The 25,989-nt window shown below is 40.8% G+C and overlaps 1 protein-coding gene across 6 annotated transcripts; it reads left to right on the top strand.

Annotated features, from left to right (window-relative positions):
* Positions 1-106: 106 nt before the first annotated feature.
* BNIP3L (BCL2 interacting protein 3 like) lies at positions 107-24,792 on the top strand. Of its 6 annotated transcripts, none has more exons than XM_019032395.4 (6): positions 107-598; positions 8,627-8,810; positions 12,613-12,685; positions 19,668-19,771; positions 19,895-20,044; positions 22,029-24,792. In XM_019032395.4, the coding sequence occupies exons 1-6, from the start codon at positions 499-501 to the stop codon at positions 22,075-22,077; spliced, it is 660 nt and encodes a 219-aa protein (XP_018887940.1). In that variant the 5' UTR covers positions 107-498; the 3' UTR covers positions 22,078-24,792. The 6 variants fall into 6 exon arrangements, with proteins under 6 accessions (XP_018887940.1, XP_018887944.1, XP_055204250.1 ...); XM_019032399.3 differs by lacking the exon at positions 107-598 and adding an exon at positions 728-864; XM_055348275.2 differs by lacking the exon at positions 107-598 and adding an exon at positions 1,552-1,567.
* The last annotated feature ends 1,197 nt before the right edge of the window (positions 24,793-25,989 follow it).

The raw sequence follows: 25,989 nt of genomic DNA on the forward strand, positions 1-25,989 counted from the left end.
CACGTGGAGGCACCTGGGTTTGGGGCTTCCTTTGTGTCCCCAAGACACCTATTGCAGAAGTGAGTCCTAAGAGGTAGAGGTAGAAAACAGACGCGTGCGCAGGGCTGGGTGAAGCAGTGTGGAGCCTGTGTGAGAGGAGGGACGGGCGCGAACACAGGAGCGCACTTCCTCATTCCGCTTCTCCTCATCCTCTCTCCCACTGCCATTGGCATCACTCATCCCATCCGGTCATCCCAAGTCACACGCAAGAGTTCGTTCCCGGCGCGCGCGTCAGCCTGACTCGAGCGTCTCCACGTCCGGGGCCCGCAGGGGAGCGCCCCTGCCCCGTCCGGTCGCTTGTTGTGTTGTCATCACGTGGCCTGGGCGGGCCCTGACGTCAGGGGCAGGGGAGGGACGGCGCAGGCGCAGAAAAGGGGGCGGGGGACTCGGCTTGTTGTGTTGCTGCCTGAGTGCCGGAGACGGTCCTGCTGCTGCCGCAGCCCTGCCAGCTGTCCGACGATGTCGTCCCACCTAGTCGAGCCGCCGCCGCCCCTGCACAACAACAACAACAACTGCGAGGAAAATGACCAGTCTCTGCCCCCGCCGGCCGGCCTCAACAGTGAGTGCGGGGCCGAGGCTCAGTGAAGGGGATGGGGGAGGAGGAGCAGCCCTGGCCGCCGCCACCGGCGCGGCGCGGGAGGCGGGAGGAGAAGGCAGCTCATTGGCCTAGGCATGGGATGTCCAGGTGACTGACAGCTCCCGTCCCCTGTCAAGAGGAGGGGCGCCTGCCTTGCTCCGGGCCTCTCTGTTGCCTCCTGGGGTCTTGGGCCGGGGGCCGTTTGGGTTCGCGGTCCGGGAGCGGCGCGGGTAGCGCGGATCCCCCTGGTGCGGGGGGTGGTCCCCAGCAGCGGAGCCGGGCGGGGCGGGGCGGGGGCGGGCCTGGGGGGCGGGGAGGCCGGGTGGGCGGAGCGGGCCGCGGAGGGGACGTGGGCCGGGATGGGGACGTGCGGCGGGGACGCCGGGGGATGGACGCGCGGGAGCGGGGCGGGGCGGGCGGCTGCCGCGGGACGTGTCGGGGATCAGGTGTGCGGGGCCCGCGGGCGGGCAGCGTCTGGCGGGCGCGGGAGCCCCCAGCGAGCATTCCTTTGTTGCCACATGTTTGTCAGGAAAATTCATTTGCTCGTCTAGGGGTGGCTTCAGTCACGTGTGGGGTGAGAGGCCGTGCCTTGCTTCTCCTTTTTCCTTTTTTATTTTTTTATTAGATTTCTCGAAGTTGCCCAAGTGAGTTTTTTTTTATTTTTAAAGCGATGGGTTGTGCGCCCAGTAAAGCTGAGAGCAGCCTCCTGAACCACCCAGGATTGCACACGTCAGGGAGTCTGGGGCCATGCATTTAAAGAAACGGAATTAAAAACGCACTCGGGCAGTTGAAAGTTAACGGACAAGGCTGATAGACAACCCAGGCCAGGGTCTTTTCATAACATTCCGCTGCCCAGACATCTTGTCCTCAGATTGTTCCTAGTCGTGAGAACCGGGAGCCTTCTTGGAAGGGTTCTTGCCTAACCTTTCTTTAATTCAACTCTTGGGAAAGGTAATGGGAGCAGTGAGCATATGGCCAGATGAAGTCTTTTCAAAACCACTTGGATGCTTAAAGGTCGTGCAGTATCTTTCGTAAGAGGGAGGTGCTTCCAGTGTGGCCTGAAGATTATTATTTTAGAGAAGAGAGTTTCAGCCCTCACCAGGTGGCGATGGAGTTTGGAGATTTTAAGATGGATGCTGCTGCTCCAGGTTTTGATGGGTTAATTCCCAAAACCTTTAAGTGTCATATATTCCAGAATGTAAGATGGTTATATTATTTCCCACAGTAAATTAGGATGAATGTATGAGTCTTTAAACGTTACTTGTATCACATATTCCTATGCAATTTTAAGTTATTTGCCCATGTTTAGCATACTGTCTTAGATTTTAGAATGGGAAGAAACTTCAGAGCTAGCTAACTGCCTCCTGTTGTTTGCCTGTAGAGAAATAGGTCTAGAGTAAATGGCCTTGTCCAAGTTCACAACCGGCTGGGAGCAAAGCAGAGGTTCTCATGTTCAGCCTGTCTACTGCTCTTTTCAGGACTTTTTTTTTTTTTTTTTTTTTTTTTTTTTGAGGTAGAGTCTCGCTCTGTCTACAACCTCCGCTTCCCAGGTTCAAGCGATTCTTCTGCCTCAGCCTCCCGAGTAGCTGGGACTACAGGTGCCTGCCACCCGCCCAGCTAATTTTTGTATTTTTAGTAGAGACGAAGTTTCGCCATGTAGCTGGGATTACAGGCGCCCGACACCAAGCTAGGCTAATTTTTGTATTTTCAGTAGAGAGGGGGTTGTTGGTCTCTCACCATGTTGGCCAGGCTGGTCTCAAACTCCTGACCTCAACGTGATCCGCCCGCCTGGGCCTCCCAAAGTGCTGGGATTACAGGCTTGAGCCATCGCACCGGCTTCTTTTCAGTGGTGCAGAACCTCCTGCTGGTGTGTGTGTCTTACTTTGTCAGTGTGTTATTCTACCTAATGCACAAAGGTGGCCAACCTTTCTGTTTCTTTTTAGTACTGTTTCTTAATTGTACAGTTTTCTTATGAGTGAAGATACTTGGTAGGTGTACATGATTTCACTGAAAGCAAAGGGATTTTCATCTTCCTTTGCCCTTTTAACAACAACAACAAAAAGGGCTGAGCCAGGCAGGGCACGATGGCTCACACCTGTCATCCCAGCACTTTGGGAGGCCAAAGCGAGTGGATCACTTGAGGTCAGGAGTTCGAGACCAGCCTGGCCAACATGGTGAGAGAAAACCCCCTCTCTACTGAAAATACAAAAATTAGCCTGGCTTGGTGTCGGGCACCTGTAATCCCAGCTATTCAGGAGGCTGAGGCAGGAGAATCGCTTGAATCTGGGAGGCAGAGGTTGCAGTGAGCCGAGATCATGCCACTGCACTCCAGCCTGGGTGACAGAGCAAGACTCTGTCTCAAAAAAAAAAAAAAAAGGAAGGGGGGAGCGGGGGCTGAGCCATATGTCGTTATTTATCTTGGTGTCTGACAGACCTATGAGGAGTTTGATGTCTTTGGCCAGTCGGTTCCTGCTTGGCTGACATCAGCTCTTACAGAGGTGGCAGTACACTCAGCCTGCATGGGATATCAAAATGTTGCTTTGGGACATCTGCTAGATAGAAAGTATTTTATGTGGGATAGGGTGAGCTTTCTGAAAAGCTTTTAGATATTGCCATATTTAATTACTCCCCTCTTGCCTCACTCTGTTCGTTTTTTTAGCTCATTACACAACACTGCACTGAACAAAACAAGAAGCCTCACTGAATTCCTTGAAGTGATTTTTGGGCAATGGGCAAAACAACTTATTCAGGCATCTAGTACTATCCAAATTGCTGATAAGTCGAAGGACTTTGTTGGGTAAAGTTGCACAACTGAAAAACAGGAGAAGAAATGTACAGATTATCTTGCGTTTGGGATTTTATCTTTGGTTCAGGGGTCAAAGCAGAGTTTCAATAGCAAATTACTGAAGTATTTGAATAGTGAAGTATTTCTGTGATTTTTTTTTTTTAACTTTACCGCTGTGGAGGGACTGTTCACTTCCATTAAAAATTACAGGGCAAATACCCAAACTCCTTCCAAGTCAAAAGGATGTTGTCCAGTTTGTTTTATTGTTAAGAAAACTATCAACTTCCTTAAGAATGTTTGAATAAGATTCAATAGGTCGAATAAGGAAAATCAAAGTAGTAGTGTAAATCGTAGTATAATTCTTGTTGAGAAGTACAGCTTTTTCTTCTTTTCAAATTTTCTTGTTCTTTTTTGTTTTTTGTTTTTTTGAGACAGGGTCTTGCTTTGTCACCCAAACTGGAGTGCAGTGGTGCAATCATAGCTCATGGCAGCTTCGACCTCCTGGGCTCAAGTGATCCTCCTGCCCCAGCCTCCCAAGTAGCTAGGACTGCAGGTGTACGCCCCCACATCCAGCTAATTATTTTATTTCTTGTAGAGTTGGAGTTTCACTTTGTCACCCAGGCTGGTCACCGGCTAACTTATTTTTTGTAGAGATGGAGTTTCGCTTTGTTGCCCAAACTGGTCACAAACTCTTTTTTTTAAATAGAAACATCTTCAAGCACGATGTCCTTGCTTTCTTGTTATGAAGAGTGCTCTTAAGGCCTTCATGGATTGTCACTGCCTCATAATAATGTTTTGAATACCTACATAACTTGTATGTAAATACATACTTCTGCAAAAAGACCAACTTTTCAAAAATTTATTTATTTATTTTTTTATTTAAGAAGAATGCCAGTAACTCTTGTTGGCCTGGTCTGGATTTCAGCATCAGGTTGGCCTGGTCTGGATTCCTTTCAATAATGAATGAAAAGCTTTGAGGAAATAATGTAAATATAATGAAATTTCAAAAGAGTTACATGTGGGCCTTGAAAAGTTAGGGGGAAAAATGAGGAGAAATACTCTTCATTCTCTCCTCCCCTTGTCCCAAAGCTCCTCTCTTCTTCTTGCAAGAGGATTGAACTAGTGATTATAAAACTGTAAAGATTATACAACATACGGCAATGAGTATAATCACAATTATTGGAGCACCCTTCACAGTCTGTTATGTTAGAGAACGGAGAAGCATTCACAGAAGTTTCTCTGAATCTCTTAGTCATTCCCAAAAACCCAAACCAGAAAATATCTCATGTCATTGCATATTATGTACAAATTGGCATAAGGAACAGCTCTTAGTTTGTAAAGTCTTCTAGATAATGGAGGAAGCTTCCAGCTTTGAGTTTTCAAGCTTGATCATTAGGAGGAGAATTCACTCTGTGGTTGTTTTCTACTTTGTGTTGCTTGGACAGCACAAACCTCTTATCTAGCCTTGTTTCCTTTCCAAGTAAAAAGGGACTTTGTGAGGATTGGTAGAGTTAGAACACTAAGAAATTCTGAGGCTGTAAATCAGGAACAAATCGGGTGATGGGAAACAGACGTGTTGTTCATCTATTGAGGAAGACACATTTGCTTTTTTATGTATTACTCAAAAGATTAATATGTAGCCTCTTAATGCCTGTGTACATAACTTTCTCTGCACCACTATGTATTTCCATAGATGATATTTTTGAAAGAGAATTACCCTTAATTAATTAAAGGAAATCTACCCTTTTAAGGCTGTTAATACCTATTGTCAAATTATTCTCCAGAATGTTCACTGAAGCCCTGATTGTAATAACAAAGTATTAGAAACAACCATCTTAGTAGTAGTTAACCATTGCCATTTAGATAATGGTTAAAGTATGGTATATCTTTATAAAAGATGAGATGCAATGCAGTTGTTCAAAAGAATGAATGTCAGTGTATACTGATAGGGAAGACATCTGAAAAACGACTTACAGAATATGTCAGTATGTGTGTATGGTACAGTTCCATTTCTTTATAAAAACAAAAGCAAAAACAGACCTATATTTCATTGAAAAAAACTCTGCAAGTCTCCATGTGAAACTGTCAAAAGTGGCTCCTTTGGGAGTAGGAACGGGAGGTTGGGAGAGATGTTAATTTTTAATTTTATGTACTGATGTTTACGTTTTCTAGGAACACATTTTTCCAGTAAGGAATGGTTTTTCTATGATACAGAATATAATTGTAGTAGCTAAAACTTTCTTAGGGACCTTTCTTATTGTTCTGCGTGCTATATTCATTTAATCCTCCTAACAAAGTCTTCGAGGTAGATACAGTTATTATCTCTATTTTATAGATGAGAAAACTGAGGCACAAAGAGGTTAAGTACCCTGTGCGAGGGTAACAGCTATAACTGAGAGTGGGAGCCTGGCTTCAGTCTCAGCCCCTGACCACACTATACCAGTGTATCCCAAGTACAAATTGTCCGCCTTAAGTAGAAATGCTTTCAGTTATGATTCAGGGTGTGGAGGCCACAGCAGAGATCACTTTTACTAAGCTTTTCTAGGTATGTCTCTTTCAAGTTCCAAAAGTATATATTAGATTATGATTGCTTATGTGTTTTTAATGAAGAAAATAGGATCCAGACATTGATTTGAAAGTCCTTCAAAAAAGTAAAAACCAGGTTGGGAGCAGTGGGTCATACCTGTAAGCCCAGCACTTTGGGAGGCTGAGGTGGGAGGATTGCTGAAGCCCAGGAGTTTGAGACCAACCTGGGCAATGTAGGGAGACCCTGTCTCTACTAAATAAATAAATAAATAAATAAATAAATAAATAAATAAATAAATCGGGCATGGTGGCATGTGCCCTGTAGTCCCAGCTTCTTGGGAGGCTGAGGTGGGAGGATTGCTTGGGCCCAGGAATCAAGGCCGCAGTGAGCTGTGATTGTGCCACTGTACTACAGCCTGGGTGACAATGCAAGACTGTCTCAAAAGAAAAACAAAAGTAAGGACCAGAAAACCTGATATTGTTTGTTACACCCTTTTTTCTCTTTGATTGCCTACTTCAAGTGAATATTAATTGTATTTTAGGGAAGACTGACTTCCACAGAGACCTATCTGGAACTCCTGGTTCCTTAGCTCTGCTTCTGTCAGAGCAGCTCTGGGTTTTGGTTTGTTACTATTGTACACATTAGGCTTCTATACAAGAAGAACTGGTCCCATTGGTTTAAAAATAAGTTTGAAAATCCTAGAAACAGTGAGAGTCAGAAAAAAAAACTGTTTTTATATACATATTCTCTCCCCCACCCCCTTTCTCTCCAGTTGAAATATGTTGCAGAGCTCTAAATTTAGGGATGCTTTTGGCGTATTTCTTATACACTCCAGAGGCACTCGAGATAAATTATCTTCAATGTTAGATCTCTCTTAGCTTTGCTAGTTGTATTTGTTAATCCATTTTGAGTTCTCTAGCCTGTGTCCATTTTATGTGTGTATAGAATGAGGCCATGGAGATGTTGTACAACTGTGTCGTTTGGCAGCAGAGTCCTAAGGAATTGGTGGTGATTATGGGATGGTGGTAGCCACTGGGGCTGCCTCAAATGGAAAGGAAAGGGTTCTAAGTATTTATAAAAGAAAATTCTAGTGTATAACTGAGCATCTTCTATTTACCAGCACTTGATACTACTAAATCGTCACAGCACCCCGGTGTTATTATTATCTGTGTTTACAAATGAGGAAGCTGAAGCTCGGGTCACACAGGTAGACAGGAAGTGATGGGGTCAGATTCCCAGCTAGGTCTCCCTTGGAGCTTTCCTTCTTGTGAGGGTGATGTTCAGTTCACTCTGGAACTGGTGTAGCCATCGCCACATTTAGAGTGCATTTTAGAGTTTGAGCCAGTTTTGATGATTTTACTTCAACTTACTGACGGAACTCCTTGTTCATCCCTGGAACTCTGTAACACTTCTGCTGGGAGTTTAGAGGGATGGCCACACCAAGCTGCTTGGTTACATTTTCTAAAACAAAATTTATTGTAAGAAATGGAAATTATGAACAAAATATACCACTATCTCTTTTTGCTGTGAAGTTAGTTTATTGGCTACTGTTAACAATTTATTTATTTATTTACTTACTATTCTTTTGTAGAGACAGGGTCTTGCCATGTTGCCCAGGCTGGTGTCAAACTCCTGGATTCAAGCAATCCTGGTGCCTCAGCCTCCCAAAGTGCTGGGATTACATGTGTGAGCCACTGTACCTGGCCTCAACTCTTGTTAAAATTAAAGCACCTTAATACGTTTAGCAAACTCATCGGACCAATAAATATTTTCAAGACCTATGCAGAATTACCAGTGGCACATCCCCTTTTTCTGTGGCTCCACCCCTTCAACTTTTTGTCCAAGAAAACTTTTCGTGTTTGCCTGTAGCTGATGTGCAGTTGTTTCTGCCCCCAAATCAACAGGGTTTAATGAAAACCCTAGAAAGTAGAAACCCGTGGGAGAGAAAAGAAAAAAGACAAGTTCACAAGGTATGTTCAGTGTATAAAAAAGGAGAAGGACTAGAAAGCCTGAGATATAAAGGAAATGAAGAAACTAATCAGTGAGATAGAGATAAAGCTTTTTTCTGAATTTTTAGCATTATCACCTGATTTAGTTAACCAGCTGCATTAATTTTATGCTCCTGATTTGTGCACAAATTGAAATTTTTGCTATTGGATTTAGGTTCCCTTTCTAGGAGTTTCTCAGTTGTTTGCACTAAGTAGGATATAGTTGCTAACTTACTTAGATGACCTTTTATGAAATTTGTAGGTGATATATTTATTTCATTTCTGGAGCAGATACAGCTGAGTAGCTTAGGTAGACTATGAAGAAAGTGTGTGTGTATATATACACCAACTAAAATGTTAAAGGTAAATAGCCTAAAAGTAGCAATTTTTTTTTGAAAAGCAACCTCAGAGTTTTCAGTAGAGTGTTATTATAAACCAAGCTTTACCCAGAGAGAAAATTGACTGAAAAACACATTTTCTGAGATGTTTTAGAGTTTGAGTTGTTTCTCAGTTGATGGCATGAGCTATTTCAGGAACAGAACTGTATAGATCTTTAGACTTTTATTACTTCTTATTTATTTTCTTCAGAATACTTTTACATTTGGTTTGAGGAGAGTCAGAATTCTTATCTGGATTCACCATATTCACAACTGTGTGCACGTGACAGATTTCAGTTCTGCTGTGGTTAACTTATCTGACTTGTCCAACAGGTTCCTGGGTGGAGCTACCCATGAACAGCAGCAATGGCAATGATAATGGCAATGGGAAAAATGGGGGGCTGGAACACGTACCATCCTCATCCTCCATCCACAATGGAGACATGGAGAAGATTCTTTTGGATGCACAACATGAATCAGGACAGAGTAGTTCCAGAGGCAGTTCTCACTGTGACAGGTAAGTGAGACCCATGTTTTGGTGGAATTCAGGAAACAGGTGGGTTACAGGGCTCATTCTCTCTAGGAAAAATTTATTTGCTTAAATCTTCAGTTAGCAAAATATGCCTTCTGATATATTGCAGTATAATATATATTGCACAGATATATATTGTGTTTATATGAGACAGCTAATTGACAGGTGCTTCAGTGCCCACTGTTTTTCCCCAGATTGTCATTTTTCTTACCCAGATTATATTGTTTCTAGCCGTTTATCAGTTTAAAATTCAGTGGCATAAATGCTAATTTATAGAATTAATCTGACTTTCCCCCATTTTCCTTTGTGTCCCTGTGTTACAGATCACAGACTGTTCTTGAATTAGTTACCTCTGTATATATGTGTCTTCCCTTCTAGATCTTGACGTTGCAAAGGGCAGGGGCCATGTTTAATGTTTATTACCTTCACAGTAATGGTGCTGGCAAGTAGTAGACACTCAGTAAATGTTTGATTCATAGGAACTGCGGGTTGCTTCACGTTATAGCAATATTTGCACAGTTGGAAGCACCAACCAAGGTCTGTAAAGATAGTTTTGAAGTCTCCTCTGCTTTCTCAGAGGATGTTTTGTCTCAGACCTCATTTTTCTATATTTGAGCTGAAGAAACTAATTACATGGATTAAGGACTGCTTATGGTGAAAGAGTAAGAATAAAACAAGATATGTGTGTGGAATGAAACCAGGTCATTATTTTTTAGTATAAACTTTTCTGTTTTTTTTTTCCGGAAGGGCTAGATATTAAATGACATTTAAGAAATTCTTGTTTCAGTGACAGCTACACTGTTAGCATTATGGGGCACTGGATGACCTTCTGGGTGGTTGTTAACTGATGTTAACCAAATGCAAATGCACAGGAAGCAGATTCAGGAAACGTAAACAGTGACTGTTTTTAGGAATGCAGTATGGATATGTTTCTTCTTAACATTTTTGTATTTTGTAAAAATTGTGTATATTGCACGTATTATTACTTATCAGAAGAAGTGAAAAAAAGGAGAAATGAGTTAAATCATGTCCAACTTCCTGAGTGGCTTATGATCCACTAATGTTGCCAAGGCAGCGGGGGACTGGTTTGTTGGCTCTGTGGCACACTGTGCACCCCCGCCACCCCCGTGTCATCCCTGACTTGTCCCTGTGCTTCCTAGAGCCTGGGATGGCTCTTGTCATAAGCGGAACCAGAGCAGATGGCTCTCTTCTGAACAGCTTGCCCTTGATTCCAGTAGCTACAGCATTAGTCTGTCTTTCCGAATGAAGATTTATATTTATATTATGGAACTCGCTGATGGGTTTCTCAAGTTTTCTGCTTGTTACGGCCTGTCAACAAGGCTTTCACTCTACGTTCAGGTGTGTGGGCCTTGATCATTGATACCACGGTGTCCATGAGCCTGTTGTTCACATGGTGCTGTCAGTGAGCAGAGAAGAGTCACCTGCTTACCTGTCTGTTCATCTTACTTCATTTATGGTGCAGTTTTACGTGTGACTGAATATGCCTTCACCTTCCTATGATCATGTTTAAGTTTAGGTTGCTAAAGCATGTGAGGAGGCATGGCAAGTGCTTTTGAACACTTTCATACCCCTCATCTTATGTCTCTCCAGGCCCTAGATTAGTGGTCATCTTTCAGAGAATGCCTAGAACTCGAGTCTTCTCGGATAGCCTACTAACACGCTTTTACCATTGAGGAGTGTCTTCAAAACTCATATCATTTGAATTGCCATGCGTCTCTATATGTGAAAAGTAATTGGGAAGTGTTTCTTGTAGGGGGAAAAGTTTTAGGGTTGTTGGGTATCAGTTCTAGAGCTGATTTATGTATATTTTCAACTTAAAAATTATTACATAGAAATATTTGTGTTTCCGCAGGGGTTGTTAGCTGGGAACTCCAGTGTGTTCTGCTTTGCCTTTCACCCTGTCACAGGGGTTTTCACCTTGACGGCACACTAGATTCACCCAGGAGCTTTTAAAAATGGCAGCACATGGACTGCATCTCAAGAACTTCTCGTTTTGGTTGACAGGGGCAGGGCAGAGATGTCACAATATTTTAAAAGCTCCCCAGCCGATTCTAATATGTGCCATGGGTGAAGCTCTAATGCATTCCAAATTGTTAGGAGGAGTAAACAGTTTAGAGAAGAGGTTGGTGCCAGTGTGAAGAAGCATATAGAAGCAGAGCAATGCTTCCATAGGATTCTTGACTTTGTCACCCTGACTGCCTTGACCTGGTCACGGCTGTGTAAGGCTGACCCTTAACTTGATGTGTAGCTGTGAACCCAACAGTTATGAGCACAAAGATAGTAAACTGAGGCCAGTAGGAGTGCCCAGTTCGGGTTGACTCCTGTACTAGTTCAAGACAAAAATTTCCTAAATATACATGACGTTGGTTTGATACAGAACCAGCTTTTCTGTTTTCCTGTCCCCATTTAAAAATTTCCTATGTCAATTATACCAGTCTAAAAGACTCCTAGGCCTGCCTAATCTGTCTGATAAATTTCTGACGATCTTATTTCTGAGTCAGTCTCACCAACGTCTCTATACATTAATTAACATTATATACATACTCTTGATAACTTTAATAGTTAATATCTATTCCTTTCAGCAAGTTAAGCCCCAAATATTTTTTGTTTCTGTTTTAGATTTTGGGGGAGGGTTTGTGTATGTAGTGAAGGATCCCCAGTGACTTTCAGTTTTTATACAAGAAATCATCAGTAAAGCTAAGAAATTAACTTAGCACATTCTGTTCATCTCTTGTATCAAGTGCAGTTTGTGATCATGTTGTTTTTGTCTAAAAACTTACTTGTAAATTTTTACAGTTCTAAGAATGTATTTTGTGCGATCATAAAGGTTTTATATTAATATATAAGCTTATATAATTCACTCTGAAATATCTCAAAGCAAATATTTCTGAAATAAGTAAAATGGTGGTTCTCAAAGTTTTTGGTCATTACATACCTTTACAGTCTTAAAAATCATTAGGGACCCCAAAAAACTTGTTTGTGGGTTTATATATTTTGATATTTACTATATTAGAAATTAAAACTGAGAAAATACATATTCATTCAAAAATAATACATTTTAACATAAGTAGCATTTTTTAGTGAAAATACCTATTTTCTATAAACCTCCAAGTTAATAAGAATAGTGGCATTGTTTTACACATTTACAAATCTCTAATACCAAGCTTAATAGAAGACAGCTGGTTCTCATCTATGTTTGCATTCTAACTGTTGTGCTATCACACATCATGTAGCCTTCGGAAAATTCCACTATACACATGGGAGAATGAGAATGAAAAAGGCAAATAAATCCTACTGGTATTGAGAAAGGAACTGTAACCTCAAAGACCCTCTGAAAGCGTCTTTGAGAACTACCTTATGCACTTTGAGAACTACTGGTGAATTATTTAATGATGAGGGAACTTTGAGAAAAAGAACTCTGAAGTTCCTGAATTTCAAGATTATTTTACCTTTAATGGACAAAAGAGTAAATATAAGAGAATGTGACAGTTTGTGTCTGTAGGTAGTATTTCCTTTGCAAATTTATCATTTTGAAGGATTTCATTACTACTGAAAAAGCGCAGAACATTTTGGGAGTAAGAATGCTCAATTTCATTTAGCCTTTTAATATCACATAAATTTTTCTTGTATAGGGTTATGATATATTTTCTGATTTGCTTTTTCAAAGCCATACTGCTGTAACTTTTAATTTTCTAATTTCTAGTAGAGACTAAGTCATTTGACAAAGTGAGAATTAAAACTAATAGCTGAATTCCTTCTCTTCTAGCCCTTCGCCGCAAGAAGATGGGCAGATCATGTTTGATGTAGAAATGCACACCAGCAGGGACCATAGCTCTCAGGTGTGTCGGGGGGATTCTGATTTACAGTAAACAATTAAGAAAGATGTAAATTCTCTAAGCATATTTTGCTAAAATAAATGTGAAGACTTTTAGGAATAGTTTGAAGCTATTATTGAGTTTCTGATTTTGGAATTTATTTAGGATGATATAGTTCTTGTCGCACTCCTTTACAACTAAGGATTTTGGGCCCTGTCACTCTAAACGAATTGGAAAATTCTTGTCCATAATAAATCATGCCAATACTCCAGGCTAGTTTCTTGAGTTTATAAGTAGAAAAAAACTGAGATAGATGCTTTAAGACCACAGAATAAATGAAGATGAAGGTTGTGTTAGAACTAGACATGAAGACTTTTTTTTTGCATCTGAAATCAAAGCAGTGGCTTTTTTTTTTTTTTTTTTTTTTGAGACGGAGTCTCGCTCTGTCGCCCAGGCTGGAGTGCAGTGGCGCGATCTTGGCTCACTGCAAGCTCCGCCTCCTGGGTTCACGCCATTCTCCTGCCTCAGCCTCCCGAGTAGCTGGGACTACAGGCGCCCGCCACCACGCCCGGCTAATTTTTAGTAGAGATGGGGTTTCACCGTGTTAGCCAGGATGGTCTCAATCTCCTGACCTCGTGATCCACCCGCCTCGGCCTCCCAAAGTGCTGGGATTACAGGCGTGAGCCACCGCGCCCGGCCAAAGCAGTGGCTTTTGAGATAAATTTTAAATTTATCTAAATTATGCAGGATTCCTTCAAGATAAATATTGTTTACTAGGAGTTGACAATGTTGGAAACATAGATGGATATAGTATTAAAATCTTACAAATGTTTGTGTTATAAAACTTAAAATATGGTAAGTATATAATTGTGGCTAATGATTTAGACTACTCATAGCCAGCCTTTAACTTTATTGATATGTAAGATCACCTAAAAGTGTCATGAGAGTACAAATTCTTGAGGACGGGAACCATTATCTTTTTCTCCTGTATTTAGGGTGCTTGAAAAATATTGAATGAACCTTTGAATGAGTTGCAACAAAAACCTTGTTTTGTCGGGTTCTCACTGTTCTGTGTCCTGGGCACTAGAAATATTTTGTGTGTCTTAGATCCACCCAGTATTCTTTCTGTTTCCAAAGGCCACAGAATTCCTCCATACTTTACTATGCTCTGTTTTTGCTTTTCTCTGAAATGTCGAAAATCTATGGATTCAACACAAATTTATTTTATGATGATGAGCTTTATACTATAGAGAAGCTCACAATAGCAGGCTGTCGTGTAGTGAGATGATCTGACTGGAGCATTTGAATTGCTGGCTTATGTATGTCAGTTTGGCCACATGCAGTAAGCTATAGCTGATGTAGAAGAAAGCTTACAAAGTCTCCATAGCAGAAAGTGTACCACGGAATCCAAGAGAGAAATCGAATTCTTTGCCGTGGTCTTTCCTGAGGAGGATTTCTTCAATCTGTATCACCTTTTATACAGAAAGCTTTAAGTTTAGATTAGCATTTTCCAAAATGTGTTTTCAAGAACGTTTGTTCAAAGGTCAAATAAATGGAAAGTAATGCAGCCCCAGGTTCCCCCACACTCTCACCCTAGTAGTCACATGAGTAATTCTGACCAGTTCCTGCAGTAAAGAAATTATAGTTTAAGCTGGACATGGTGGCACTTGCCTGTAGTCTCAGCTACTTGGGAGGTGGAGGTGGGAGGATCCCTTGAGCCTCAGGAGTTTTGAGTCCAGCCTGGGGAACATAGCAAGACTCTCTGTCTCTAAAAAAAGGAAAAAAAGAAATGGGTTTAATTAAACCAAATGTTTCCCAAGCTTATTTGACCTTAGACTTTCTTCCTCTTCTCTGCATACATTTTTCCCTTAAGAACTTAATAACTCCGTGGAGCACTGTGGTAAGTGCTTTCCTGGCTCATGGAGTTGCAGATGTGCAATTAGGTGTAACTCAATATTGAATGTACATGGAGTTCTAGAGTTGAATGCATCTACCCTGGAATTCCAAAGGAATTTTTGAAATTCAGGAAAGAAAATGTCAGGTTTTTGGCCTTTGGTAGGTTCGCCAGTGTTGATCCCTTCTCAGGACCAAATCCCTAAAAGAGCATAGGCTGTCATCAAGAGGAGGTACTTTATGTTGACAATCAGATCGGTCAGTTTCAACAAAGGGAAGAGTTTGGAAAGACAGTCTAACCCCTGTGAGAGATAACAGTTGAGTAAGACTTAATAAGGGAGCTGTCAGTAGGTATAGTTTGAACTTTCAAAAACGTTTGACATTGCCTTTTTTTAATGGAAGAAACAATAATTTAAAAATTAATTTCTTTAGGATTTGGGAAAATTGATTTTCTTCCTGAATAAGAAGAAAGTTTAGGGTTAGGAAACTTAAAAAAACAGTTAAAGGACTGTTATTGTACTTGATCTTATAGAATGTTTTTATATGTGTTTATAAGGACTATGTATCATTTTCAAGCTTTTCTAAGATGAGGAAGTAAAGTCACTAACATTAACTAGATATGTTCTAGGTGCTCAGTTTCTTTTTTTTTTTTTGGAGACAGTGTCTCAGGGTCTTGCTTTGTCACCCAGGCTGGAGTGTAGTGGTGCAGTTATAGCTCACCACAGACTTCGATTCCTGGCTCAAGCAATCTTTCTGCCTCAGTCTCCCTAGTAGCTGGGACTACAGGCTCACACTGCCACGCCTGGCTACTTTTTAATTTTTTTTTGTATAGACAGAGTCTCGCTATATTGCCCAGGCCGTTTTCAAACTCCTGGCCTCAAATGATCCTCCCATGTCGGCCTCCCAAAGTGCTGGAATTACAGACATGAGTTACTACTCCCACCTCTCTTTTAATGTTCTCAATCCAGTGAAAGCAGTGATATTATCCCCATGGACCAGTGGGAAAAGTGAGGCTTTGTACTAATTACTTATCTAAGATCACAAAGCAAGTCACTGTTAGAGCCAGGATTCAAAGCAGGTCTGAGTCTGTGGCCCTTGTTATTTCTACTGAACTAAGTAAATGAATTCGATTGATAACAGGAGAGCTCACAAAGCCATGAGAATGAACTAAAAAATGTCTGCTGAGTTATGGTATGGGGAATCCGCCTAAGGCAGTGTGCACTTAGGAAAAAGACCACGAAACTGCTTTTCGCATGATCATCCTCAAGAGTCTCAGTTTTGTATCAGAAAACAGACTGTAGATTGTCTCTTCACTTGATCTTAGCCAAAAGTCCGAGAAGCAATATAGATTATTTATTGAAGACATTTTTGCATTGTGTTTCTGGGACCAGAAATGCCAGCACAATGTTGAGTGTTACTGAAAAATGATCCAAACAGAAAATGTCCTCCATTTCCTGTCTTGTAAAACTGTGATTTTTAGCTGTACATGAATCATGGTATACAGCTTAATATCCATATTTAGAGGACAAAGTGACCTTGAGGTAAACCAGAGAAGGAAAACTTAAGTGATTAGAAAATAAAGAACTCCATGTGAGAGAACAGGCTAGAACGATCAGAATCTTCTTTGTTTTTGTTTTTTGTTTTTTGAGATGGACCTCACTCTGTCACTGGGCTGGAGTGCAGTGGCATCGGCTCACTGCAACCTCTGTTTCCAGGTGGTTCTGCTGCCTCAGCCGCCCAAGAAGCTGGGATTACAGGTGTGCACCACAACGCCTGGCTAATTTTTATATTTTTAGTAGAGACAGCGTTTCGCCATGTTGGCCAGGCTGGTCTCAAACTCCTAACCTCAAGTAATCCGTCCACCTCGGCCTCCCTAAGTGCTGGGATTACAGGCATGAGCCATGGTGCTCAGCCAGAATCTTCTTTGAATAGATGTAGGTATAGAGAGAGGATTATTGATTTTAAAAGCACAAATCTTACATAATTAGATTAAGTACATTTTTACCATATTCTGGAATTCTAAGAATTGGAAGGCAGTTTAAAACCTGAAAGTGGCAAATTTAAGATTAATAAAAGGAAGCACAGAGTGGTAGTGAATGAGGAAAGCTTACCACTCTTAAAGTATTATAAGTTGAGAAACTTATGGAGTTCTTTTTTGTTTTGTTTTCTTTTTAAAACACTTGTCCAGAGATAACTTTGCTTCATTCAACTGAGAAAATTCCATCCTCATGAAAAAAAAAAAATTAGAGCGTGAAATCTTACTGCGTTTCATTCTGTCAGAAATTATGAAATATTAACTTGTTAAATCTTTGAGCAGGTTTAAAGAAAGACCTGTGAGGCCAAAGCAGGAAACTAAACAGAAGCGACCTGCAGTGTGTTGAGTATAGTCAGATATAGTGTGTACAGGAACTGATGTGCAAGTAAATTGTAACAGTTTATTGTTTTTGATTTGGGATGATTTCAGTGTTACTCCAAAGAGCCAACTCATGATTCTGAGTAATCTCAGTAGCCAATGGAAAGAGCTTAATCCTAAATGCTACATTGTGTCATTCAGTGGAATTTGCCAAGTTCAGCAGAACTAGATAAGAATGGTACTAACAAGAGCAGCAGAACGCACAGGGGTTTTACTTTGCCCTGTCTGAAGCTCCTTCCTGGGGTAGCTGTTTCACAGAGAACTAGACCTGTCAAAAGAGTCATGTGAATATGTCAGACTCTGCATTTCTTAGCTACCTACTGAAAAGAATGACAGCTTTGGTCATTCTTTTGAGTGAATCCTAGTCAAACAAAATAAAATGTCAAAATGCTTCTTAGTTTTGAGACCCCTGGGTTTGGGGTCATAGCATGACATTCCTTAAAACTATGACCAGGCACGGTGGCTCACGCCTGTAATCCCAACACTTTGGGAGGCTGAGGCGCGTGGATCACTTGAGGTCAGGAGTTCGAGACCAGCCTGGCCAACGTGGTGAAACCCCGTCTCTACGAAAAATATAAAAATTTGCCAGGTGTGGTGCCAGGTGCCTGTAATCCCAGCTACTCTGGAAGCTGAGGCAGGAGAATTGCTAGAACCCAGGAGGCAGAGGTTGCAGTGAGCCAAGATTGCCCCACTGCACTCCAGCCTGGGTGACAGAGCGAGACTCTGTCTCAAAAAGAAAACTGAATAAATAATACTGAATAAATAAATATCATTTTTAGGACTTTTTCATTCCTTTTGGTTCTATTAAAAGGGGAGCTATTGGAAATGTTAATTGTTCTTGGCCTGAAACTTTAGGTTATAATAAGCAATTTTTAAAAGTCACATTTTTTATTTTATTTGATATGACAGATGTTAAATTCTGACTCAACTTGTTATAGATTATTCCCAAAAACTTTTGGCTAACATAGTTTCGAAACCTTGGAAAATGTTTGTATAGCAATTTGTCCTAAAAATATAATCTCCTTCCGGAGAGTAAACCCTGGTGCTTAACAGTAGGGCCTCTCTGTACAGTATTCCTGGGTTTGAATACTGGCCCTGCTATGTACTGGTTGTGGAACCTTAGGCAAGTTATTTAATCTATGTCTCAGTCTCCTCATCTGTAAAATGGGATTTTAATAATTATTTTTATAGGGTTATTTGTTGCAAGGTGAAAGTTAATGCATGTGGCTGGGTGCAGTGTCTCACACCTGTAATCCCAGCACTTCGGGAGGCTGAGGCAGGGAAGATCCCTTGGGCCCGGGAGTTCAAGACCAGGCTGGGCAACATAGTGAAACACTGTCTCTTTAAAGAAATACAAAAATTAGCTGTGCGTGGTGGCGCACACCTGTAGTCCCAGCTACTTGGGAGGTTGAGGTGGGAGAATTAATTAAGCCCAGGAGTTCGAGGCTGCAGTAAGCTGTGATTGCACTCTGGCCTGGGTGACACAGGAGACCCTGTCTCCAGAAGAAAAAAAAAATGCATGTAACATGCTTGGAATAATATTTGCCCCTTTAAGTGCTCAATAAATACTATTATTTATTTCCTCATCACATCTCTCATTTATTTTTGTTTTACTTCTCATCATTTTATTTTTAGCATATCCTTTTATTTCCTTCTATTTTTTTAATTATGAAATTTTTTTTTTCTTTTTTTTGTTGAGATGGAATCTCACTCTATCACCCAGGCTGGAGTGTAGTGGCGGAATCTCACTCTATCACCCAGGCTGGAGTGTAGTGGCTGGATCTCGGCTCCACCTCCCAGGCTCAAGCGATTCTTCTGCCTCAGCCTCTCAAGTAGCTGGGATTACAGGTGCCTGCCACCATGCCCGGCTAAGTTTTTTTTGTTTTGTTTTGTTTTGTTTTTTTGAGACGGAGTCTCACTCTTTCCCCCAGGCTGGAGTGTAGTGGCGCGATCTCTGCTCACTGCAAGCTCCGCCTCCTGGGTTCATGCCATTCTCCTGCCTCAGCCTCCCGAGTAGCTGGGACTACAGGTGCCCACCATCACGCCCAGCTAATTGTTTTGTATTTTTAGTAGACACAGGGTTTCACTGTGTTAGCCAGGATGGTCTCAATCTCCTGACCTTGTGATCCGCTCACCTTGGCCTCCCAAAGTGCTGGGATTACAGGCGTGAGCCACCGCGCCCAGCGTATAAGTTTTGTATTTTTTTTTAGTAAAGACGGGGTTTTACCATGTTGGCCAGGCTGGTCTCCAGCTTCTGACCTCAAGTGATCCGCCTGCCTCAGCCTCCCAAAGTGCTGGGATTATAGGCATGAGCCACCACACCCGGCCTAATTACGAAAATTTTAAGTGCATACAAGAGAGAATAACATAATGGACCTCCATGTAAGTATTGCCCAGATTTAACTCTTATCGAGGTTTTTCATACTTCCCTTAGCATTACATCCCAAAGTACAGTCTTATGCAGTTCCTGTGCTGTGCTTAGATATCCTAACAGTGAAGCTCACTCAGGTTGTTCTGAAGATACTACATACTCTGATCTTACATTATTTTTCAGCATTTTTTAGAAAAGCAACATGTTTGTTATCTAAAATTTCTGAGACACAACCTTATGAGTTTGGTATCTTTTCTGTCTAGATTTGTCTTTGTATTAGGAGGAATTGGTCTTCCTTTTTTTCTTAAAGTTTGAATTCTTCTTTACAGTCAGAAGAAGAAGTTGTAGAAGGAGAGAAGGAAGTTGAGGCTTTGAAGAAAAGTGCGGACTGGGTATCAGACTGGTCCAGTAGACCCGAAAACATTCCACCCAAGTGAGTTCTCACATGTTTCTTGTCAGTGGACACAGTTGATCTGCGCACGCTTACAGGCAGTGGGCCTGGTAATCCCCACGATATTTTCAGCAAATGACATCTGCCTCTGAATTTCTTTCTCAGGGAGTTCCACTTCAGACACCCTAAACGTTCTGTGTCTTTAAGCATGAGGAAAAGTGGAGCCATGAAGAAAGGGGGTATTTTCTCCGCAGAATTTCTGAAGGTGTTCATTCCATCTCTCTTCCTTTCTCATGTTTTGGCTTTGGGGCTAGGGTAAGTACTGGTCAACTCCTGAAGTTTTTTCCATTCATTGTATCCTCTTATTTTCAGATTGAAGAAATGTATGTGAAAGCAGTTTTTATTGCTTTACTTTCAATGTTTTAGTGCAAATAAGGTGAACTTAAAAAAGTGGGTGCACAATTGTTCTACAAATAAGCATTTTTAATAATAGTAGAGTGTGTTTTCTTATTTGAAAATAAGATGTTTGGCCTGGTGTGGTGGCTCATGCCAGTAATCCCAGCACTTTGGGAGGCCAAGATGGGTGGATGACCTGAGGCCAGGAGTTCGAGACCAGCCTGGCCAACATGGTGAAACCCGGTCTCTACTAAAAATACAAAAATTAGCTGGCCATGGTGGTACATGCGTGTGGTCCCAGCTACTTGGGAGGCTGAGGCGGGAGAATCGCTTGAACATGGGAGGCGGAAATTGCAGTGAGCCGAGATCATGCCACTGCACTCCAGCCTGGGGGATAGAGTGAGACTCCATCTCGGAAAAAAAAAAAAAAAAAAGATGTTCATAATAATCCCCTAAATGATCAAATGTAAGCGGACTCTTCTGTGATTGATTTTTCTTTTTGGGTTTTGTTATGTAATATTTAATCTTGAGTAATTTATGAACTAAACTAATCTTTAGCATGTACATTTTGTGGTCAGTGCAAATACCTTTTTTTCATATGGGAAAATACATGATTACATTGAATAGTTTTTTTTAATGAAACTGGTAGGTTGATTGGTGCTAATTTTTTCCTTTTTTAACTTTGTAGTATTTTCATTTATTTTGCTAAAATCGACCTCATATTTACGTGTAATTCATTAGTTTCTCAACCACATCTTTTAAATAAATTGCTTTTTTTCCTTGATTTAAACAATTGAGGAATTACACTTCTGAAAGATTTTAGGAGTTAAACAGTAGCTGTTAATTTTTTTCAAGACATATGTTGTGCTCTAAGCATGGCCAGTGGGTCATTTTCAGTATAAGATATACAGAAGATGGGGTCATCCTTTTTCTTCCCTTTAAGGAGCTCAGCATATTGGAGAGAGATTCTTAGTCATGACCTCAGAAACTTGCATACAGCTTTCCACACACCCGTCTTGTCTCTCTTGGGTGCTTGATCTGCTTTTGTGAGGGCAAGGACAGTAATCACAAACAGCAACCTAGAAGGGGTTTGTGCAGAAGGGGACTGTGTGACTGTTGCGTGGGGGTTGTTGTGGGGCAGGTGTAGGAGTTTAATACATTGCTGCCTATACAGCAGTTCATTGCCCTTAAGCGATTGGTTTCTATACCTTGCCGTCTCTCTTTCAGTCATCTTCAGATTGTTTGTCTTGGCTGTAAGTATAACTATTGCTATAGATGAATGTAAAAAGAGTGTTTAAAAAGTTGGTTGCTTTAAATTGCACTGGAGGTGAAGCTAGTTACATACTTTCCTTAACTTCCCTTCTGCTTTTGCTGTTGAAGAGGCCAAATACTTTCTTGGCATGAAAAAGTATTATAAGGCCCCTAATCCTTAGGAGTTATTAGTAAGAGCTGTCTTTAAAGCACTGGCAGCTTTTAAGGTTTTTTTTTTCTTTTGTCCTACGTAGAGCACCAGAATAATTTCACATATTACTGTATTTTTGTGTCTGAAATGTCAGTAGAACCTTCTGTCCACCAAAGAGGAACATCTTGAAGGAGTTGGGCTGCTTTATTTACTCTGTGGAGGGATCTGTTCTCTCTGGCTTTACTTTGTCTAATCACTACCCCTTTGCTGTCGAGCCCCGATATTTAATGAGTAAACAGAATCATATAAAACCAGTTTGGCCGGGCTGGTGACTGGTTTTAAGAAAGTCAGTGATGATTTCACGGTGTTTGGGGAGCGGTACCCACAAACCTTTAGAGCCTTTTACAAAGACTGAAGAGTTTTAAGTAGAGTTCAACCTGTGGACAAGCTGGTATAGAACTGTTGAAACAGGTGAAACATGATGCCTCTGCTTCCTTTCAGCATCTATATTGGAAAGCGACTGAGCACACCCTCTGCCAGCACCTACTGAGGGAAAGGAAAAGCCCCTGGAAATGCGTGTGACCTGTGAAGTGGTGTATTGTCACAGTAGCTTATTTGAACTTGAGACCATTGTAAGCATGACCCAACCTACCACCCTGTTTTTACATATCCAATTCCAGTAACTCTCAAATTCAGTATTTTATTCAAACTCTGTTGAGGCATTTTACTAACCTTATACCCTTTTTGGCCTGAAGACATTTTAGAATTTCCTAACAGAGTTTACTGTTGTTTAGAAATTTGCAAGGGCTTCTTTTCCGCAAATGCCACCAGCAGATTATAATTTTGTCAGCAATGCTATTATCTCTAATTAGTACCACCAGACTAGACCTGTATCATTCATGGTATAAATTTTACTCTTGCAACATAACTACCATCTCTCTCTTAAAACGAGATCAGGTTAGCAAATGATGTAAAAGAAGCTTTATTGTCTAGTTGTTTTTTTCCCCCAAGACAAAGGCAAGTTTCCCTAAGTTTGAGTTGATAGTTATTAAAAAGAAAACAAAACAAAACAAAAAAGCAAGGCACAAGAAAAAAATATCCTGGGCAATAAAAAAATTATTTTAAACCAGCTTTGGAGCCACTATTTTGTCTAAGCCTCCTAATAGCGCCTTTTAATTTATAGGAGGCAAGCTGTATAAATGATAGGTATGAAATAGAATAAGAACTAAAATACATCAGCAGATTTTCATACTAGTATGTTGTAATGCTGTCTTTTCTATGGTGTAGAATCTTTCTTTCTGATAAGGAACGTCTCAGGCCTAGAAATATATGAAATTGCTTTTTGAGATTTTTGCGTGTGTGTTTGGTATTTTTTATGTTAATTAGCTGCATGTGAATTTTTCATGACCTTCTTTACATTTTTTATTTTTTATTTCTTTATTTTTTTTTCTCTAAGAAGAGGCTTTGGAATGAGTTCCAATTTGTGATGTTAATACAGGCTTCTTGTTTTAGGAAGCATCACCTATACTCTGAAGCCTTTAAACTCTGAAGAGAATTGTTTCAGAGTTATTCCAAGCACTTGTGCAACTTGGAAAAACAGACTTGGGTTGTGGGAACAGTTGACAGCGTTCTGAAAAGATGCCATTTGTTTCCTTCTGATCTCTCACTGATTAATGTTTACTGTGCAGTCTTCCCAAGGTGATTCCTGCGACTGCAGGCACTGGTCATTTTCTCATGTAGCTGTCTTTTCAGTTGTGGTAAACTCTTAAAGTTCAGAACACTCAACAGATTCCTTCAATGATATACTTGTTCATTCATTTCTAAAATGTGAAGCTTTAGGACCAAATTGTTAGAAAGTATTAGGATGACCAGTTATCTCGAGTAGATTTTCTTGGATTTCAGAACATCTAGCATGACTCTGAAGGATACCACATGTTTTATATATAAATAATTACTGTTTATGATATAGACATTGATATTGACTATTTAGAGAACCATTGTTAATTTTAAAACTAGCAGTCTATAAAGTGCATCAGGTCAACTTGAATAAAAACACTATGACAGCCAGGTTTGCCAGTTTGCAGAAACTATCTAACTCTTCTCTCACATCAACATTTGTAAAATGGATGTGTTATAGTGGAAAATAACATACAGATTAAACAAAATTTTTATCTTTTTTCAAGAATATAGCTGGCTATCTTTAAGAAAGATGATATATCCTAGTTTTGCAAGTAATTTTCTTTTTTCTTTCTAGCATTTGATGTCTAAATAATTTTGGACATCTTTTTCCTAGACCATGTTTCTGTCTTACTCTTAAACCTGGTAACACTTGATTTGCCTTCTATAAACTATTTATTTCAAGTGTTCATATTTGAATTTCTTTGGGAGGAAAGTAAATCTGATGGCTCACTGATTTTTGAAAAGCCTGAATAAAATTGGAAAGGCTGGAAAGTTAGGAGAACTGACTAGCTAAACTTCTACGGTATGCAATTTCTATTACAATTGGTATTACAGGGGGGAAAAGTAAAATTACACTTTACCTGAAAGTGACTTCTTACAGCTAGTGCATTGTGCTCTTTCCAAGTACAGCAGCAGTTCTATCAGTGGTGCCATTGAACCTGGGTATATTTATGATTTCTTTCAGCGTTAAAAAGAAACATAGTGTTGCCCTTTTTCTTAAAGCATCAGTGAAATTATGGAAAATTACTTAAAACGTGAATACATCATCACAGTAGAATTTATTATGAGAGCATGTAGTATGTATCTGTAGCCCTAACACACGGGATGAACGTTTTACTGCTACACCCAGATTTGTGTTGAACGAAAACATTGTGGTTTGGAAAGGAGAATTCAACAATTAACAGTTGAAATTGTGAGGTTAATGTTTAAAAAGCTTTACACCTGTTTACAATTTGGGGACAAAAAGGCAGGCTTCATTTTTCATATGTTTGATGAAAACTGGCTCAAGATGTTTGTAAATAGAATCAAGAGCACAACTGCACAAACTTGCACATTGGAAAGTGCAACAAGTTCCCGTGATTGCAGTAAAAATATTTGCTATTCTAAAAAAATGAGAATTGAAGACTTAGCCAGTCAGATAAGTTTTTTCATGAACCCGTTGTGGAAATTATTGGAATTAACTGAGCCAAAGTGATTATGCATTCTTCATCTATTTTAGTTAGCACTTTGTATCGTTATATACAGTTTACAATACATGTATAACTTGTAGCTATAAACATTTTGTGCCATTAAAGCTCTCACAAAACTTTTCCTGTCAGTATATCATTTTTCTGTCGCACCTGTTGCCCGGGAGTTTCAGGCGATGAGGCCTCCTCGCCTGCACACAGCCTTCCAGTCATCTGGCTCCCCAGCAGTGGAGTTCCTAACAGTGCTCAGGGTGTGAACGGTGTTCTGTGGGGACAGTCACCGCAGTGTGAGCATTCGTGAGTGCCTCGGGACTGTGGCATTCAGAGCATTTGCCTCCAGGTAGTGGCAGGAGGGCGCTCACGGGGGGAGTGCTCAGCAAGTACAGGAGAGACGAAGAGTGTGCCCTGATGGGAATGGCGGTGGGGACACCTGTGAAAGTGGATCCAGAAGGAACTGGAAGTTCCACGTGCCTGGAAAACAGGATGGATACAGAGGAAACTGAAAAATGTAGGTTAGCATTGAACCTAATTGAAATGTGTGTGCCCTCCCAGGGGTCACACTTCATCATATAGTTAGCGGGATACCTTTGGGGGTTTACTTCTTTTAAACCGGGAGGTGATTTAAGATGTAAATTTTAGACAGTCAAGCCATCTGGTGAGAGAGTACCAGAGGAGATCAATCAGTTCTCTAGGCGAGGAGCTAGGGCCTGTCCTGGGCTGTCATCCTGAGGTTGGCAGTGGTAGGCCAGGATACGTATGAGAAACAAAGCGGAAGTAAACTGGTCAGAAAGTGACTTAGAGACGAGGAAGGCATGTGTATTCCTTTGTGTGTGTGGCCTGAAAACATGGGTTGATTCCATTAGTTAAAGGAGGACAGGAGAAGAAATGGGGTGGTAGGAGCAAAGAGGGAGGATTTCAGTTTTGAGTGCGTTGAACATGAAATGTCTGAGGGCCTTCTGATTGGACACTTATTAGATAGAACTATAACCCAGGAGAAGGGTCTGGAGTGGAAGTAAAACACAGACCCGTGCATTATATATTTATATGATGTTTAAAGATTGGACAATGGGCAAGGAAGAAAGTTGTTCAAATAACAGGGAAGCCCAAAATTTGAAGGCTAAGCAGAAGAGAAGTTCTAGGTGAAATTGTTGGTATCACAGAAACCCCAAAAGTAGGAGGTGACCAAGCCTGACATGTTTCGTGGTTAAGTAAGATGAATCAAGAAGCTTTGGAATATGGCAGTCAGATCTGTGCTGATCTTTGCAAGAGCATTTTCTGTAGGAGTGAAAGAGGGATCCTGGATAAGATTGTGTTGG

Source organism: Gorilla gorilla, chromosome 7 (assembly GCF_029281585.2).
Source record: "Gorilla gorilla gorilla isolate KB3781 chromosome 7, NHGRI_mGorGor1-v2.1_pri, whole genome shotgun sequence".
In the NCBI taxonomy this organism is placed as follows: Eukaryota; Metazoa; Chordata; class Mammalia; order Primates; family Hominidae; genus Gorilla; species Gorilla gorilla.

Coding starts and splice junctions, on each gene's coding strand:
- BNIP3L (XM_019032395.4), top strand. CDS start 499: ATGTCGTCCCACCTAGTCGAGCCGCCGCCGCCCCTGCACAACAACAAC. Junction 599..8,626: donor CCCGCCGGCCGGCCTCAACA/GTGAGTGCGGGG, acceptor CTTGTCCAACAG/GTTCCTGGGTGGAGCTACCC. Junction 12,686..19,667: donor GCAGGGACCATAGCTCTCAG/GTGTGTCGGGGG, acceptor TCTTCTTTACAG/TCAGAAGAAGAAGTTGTAGA.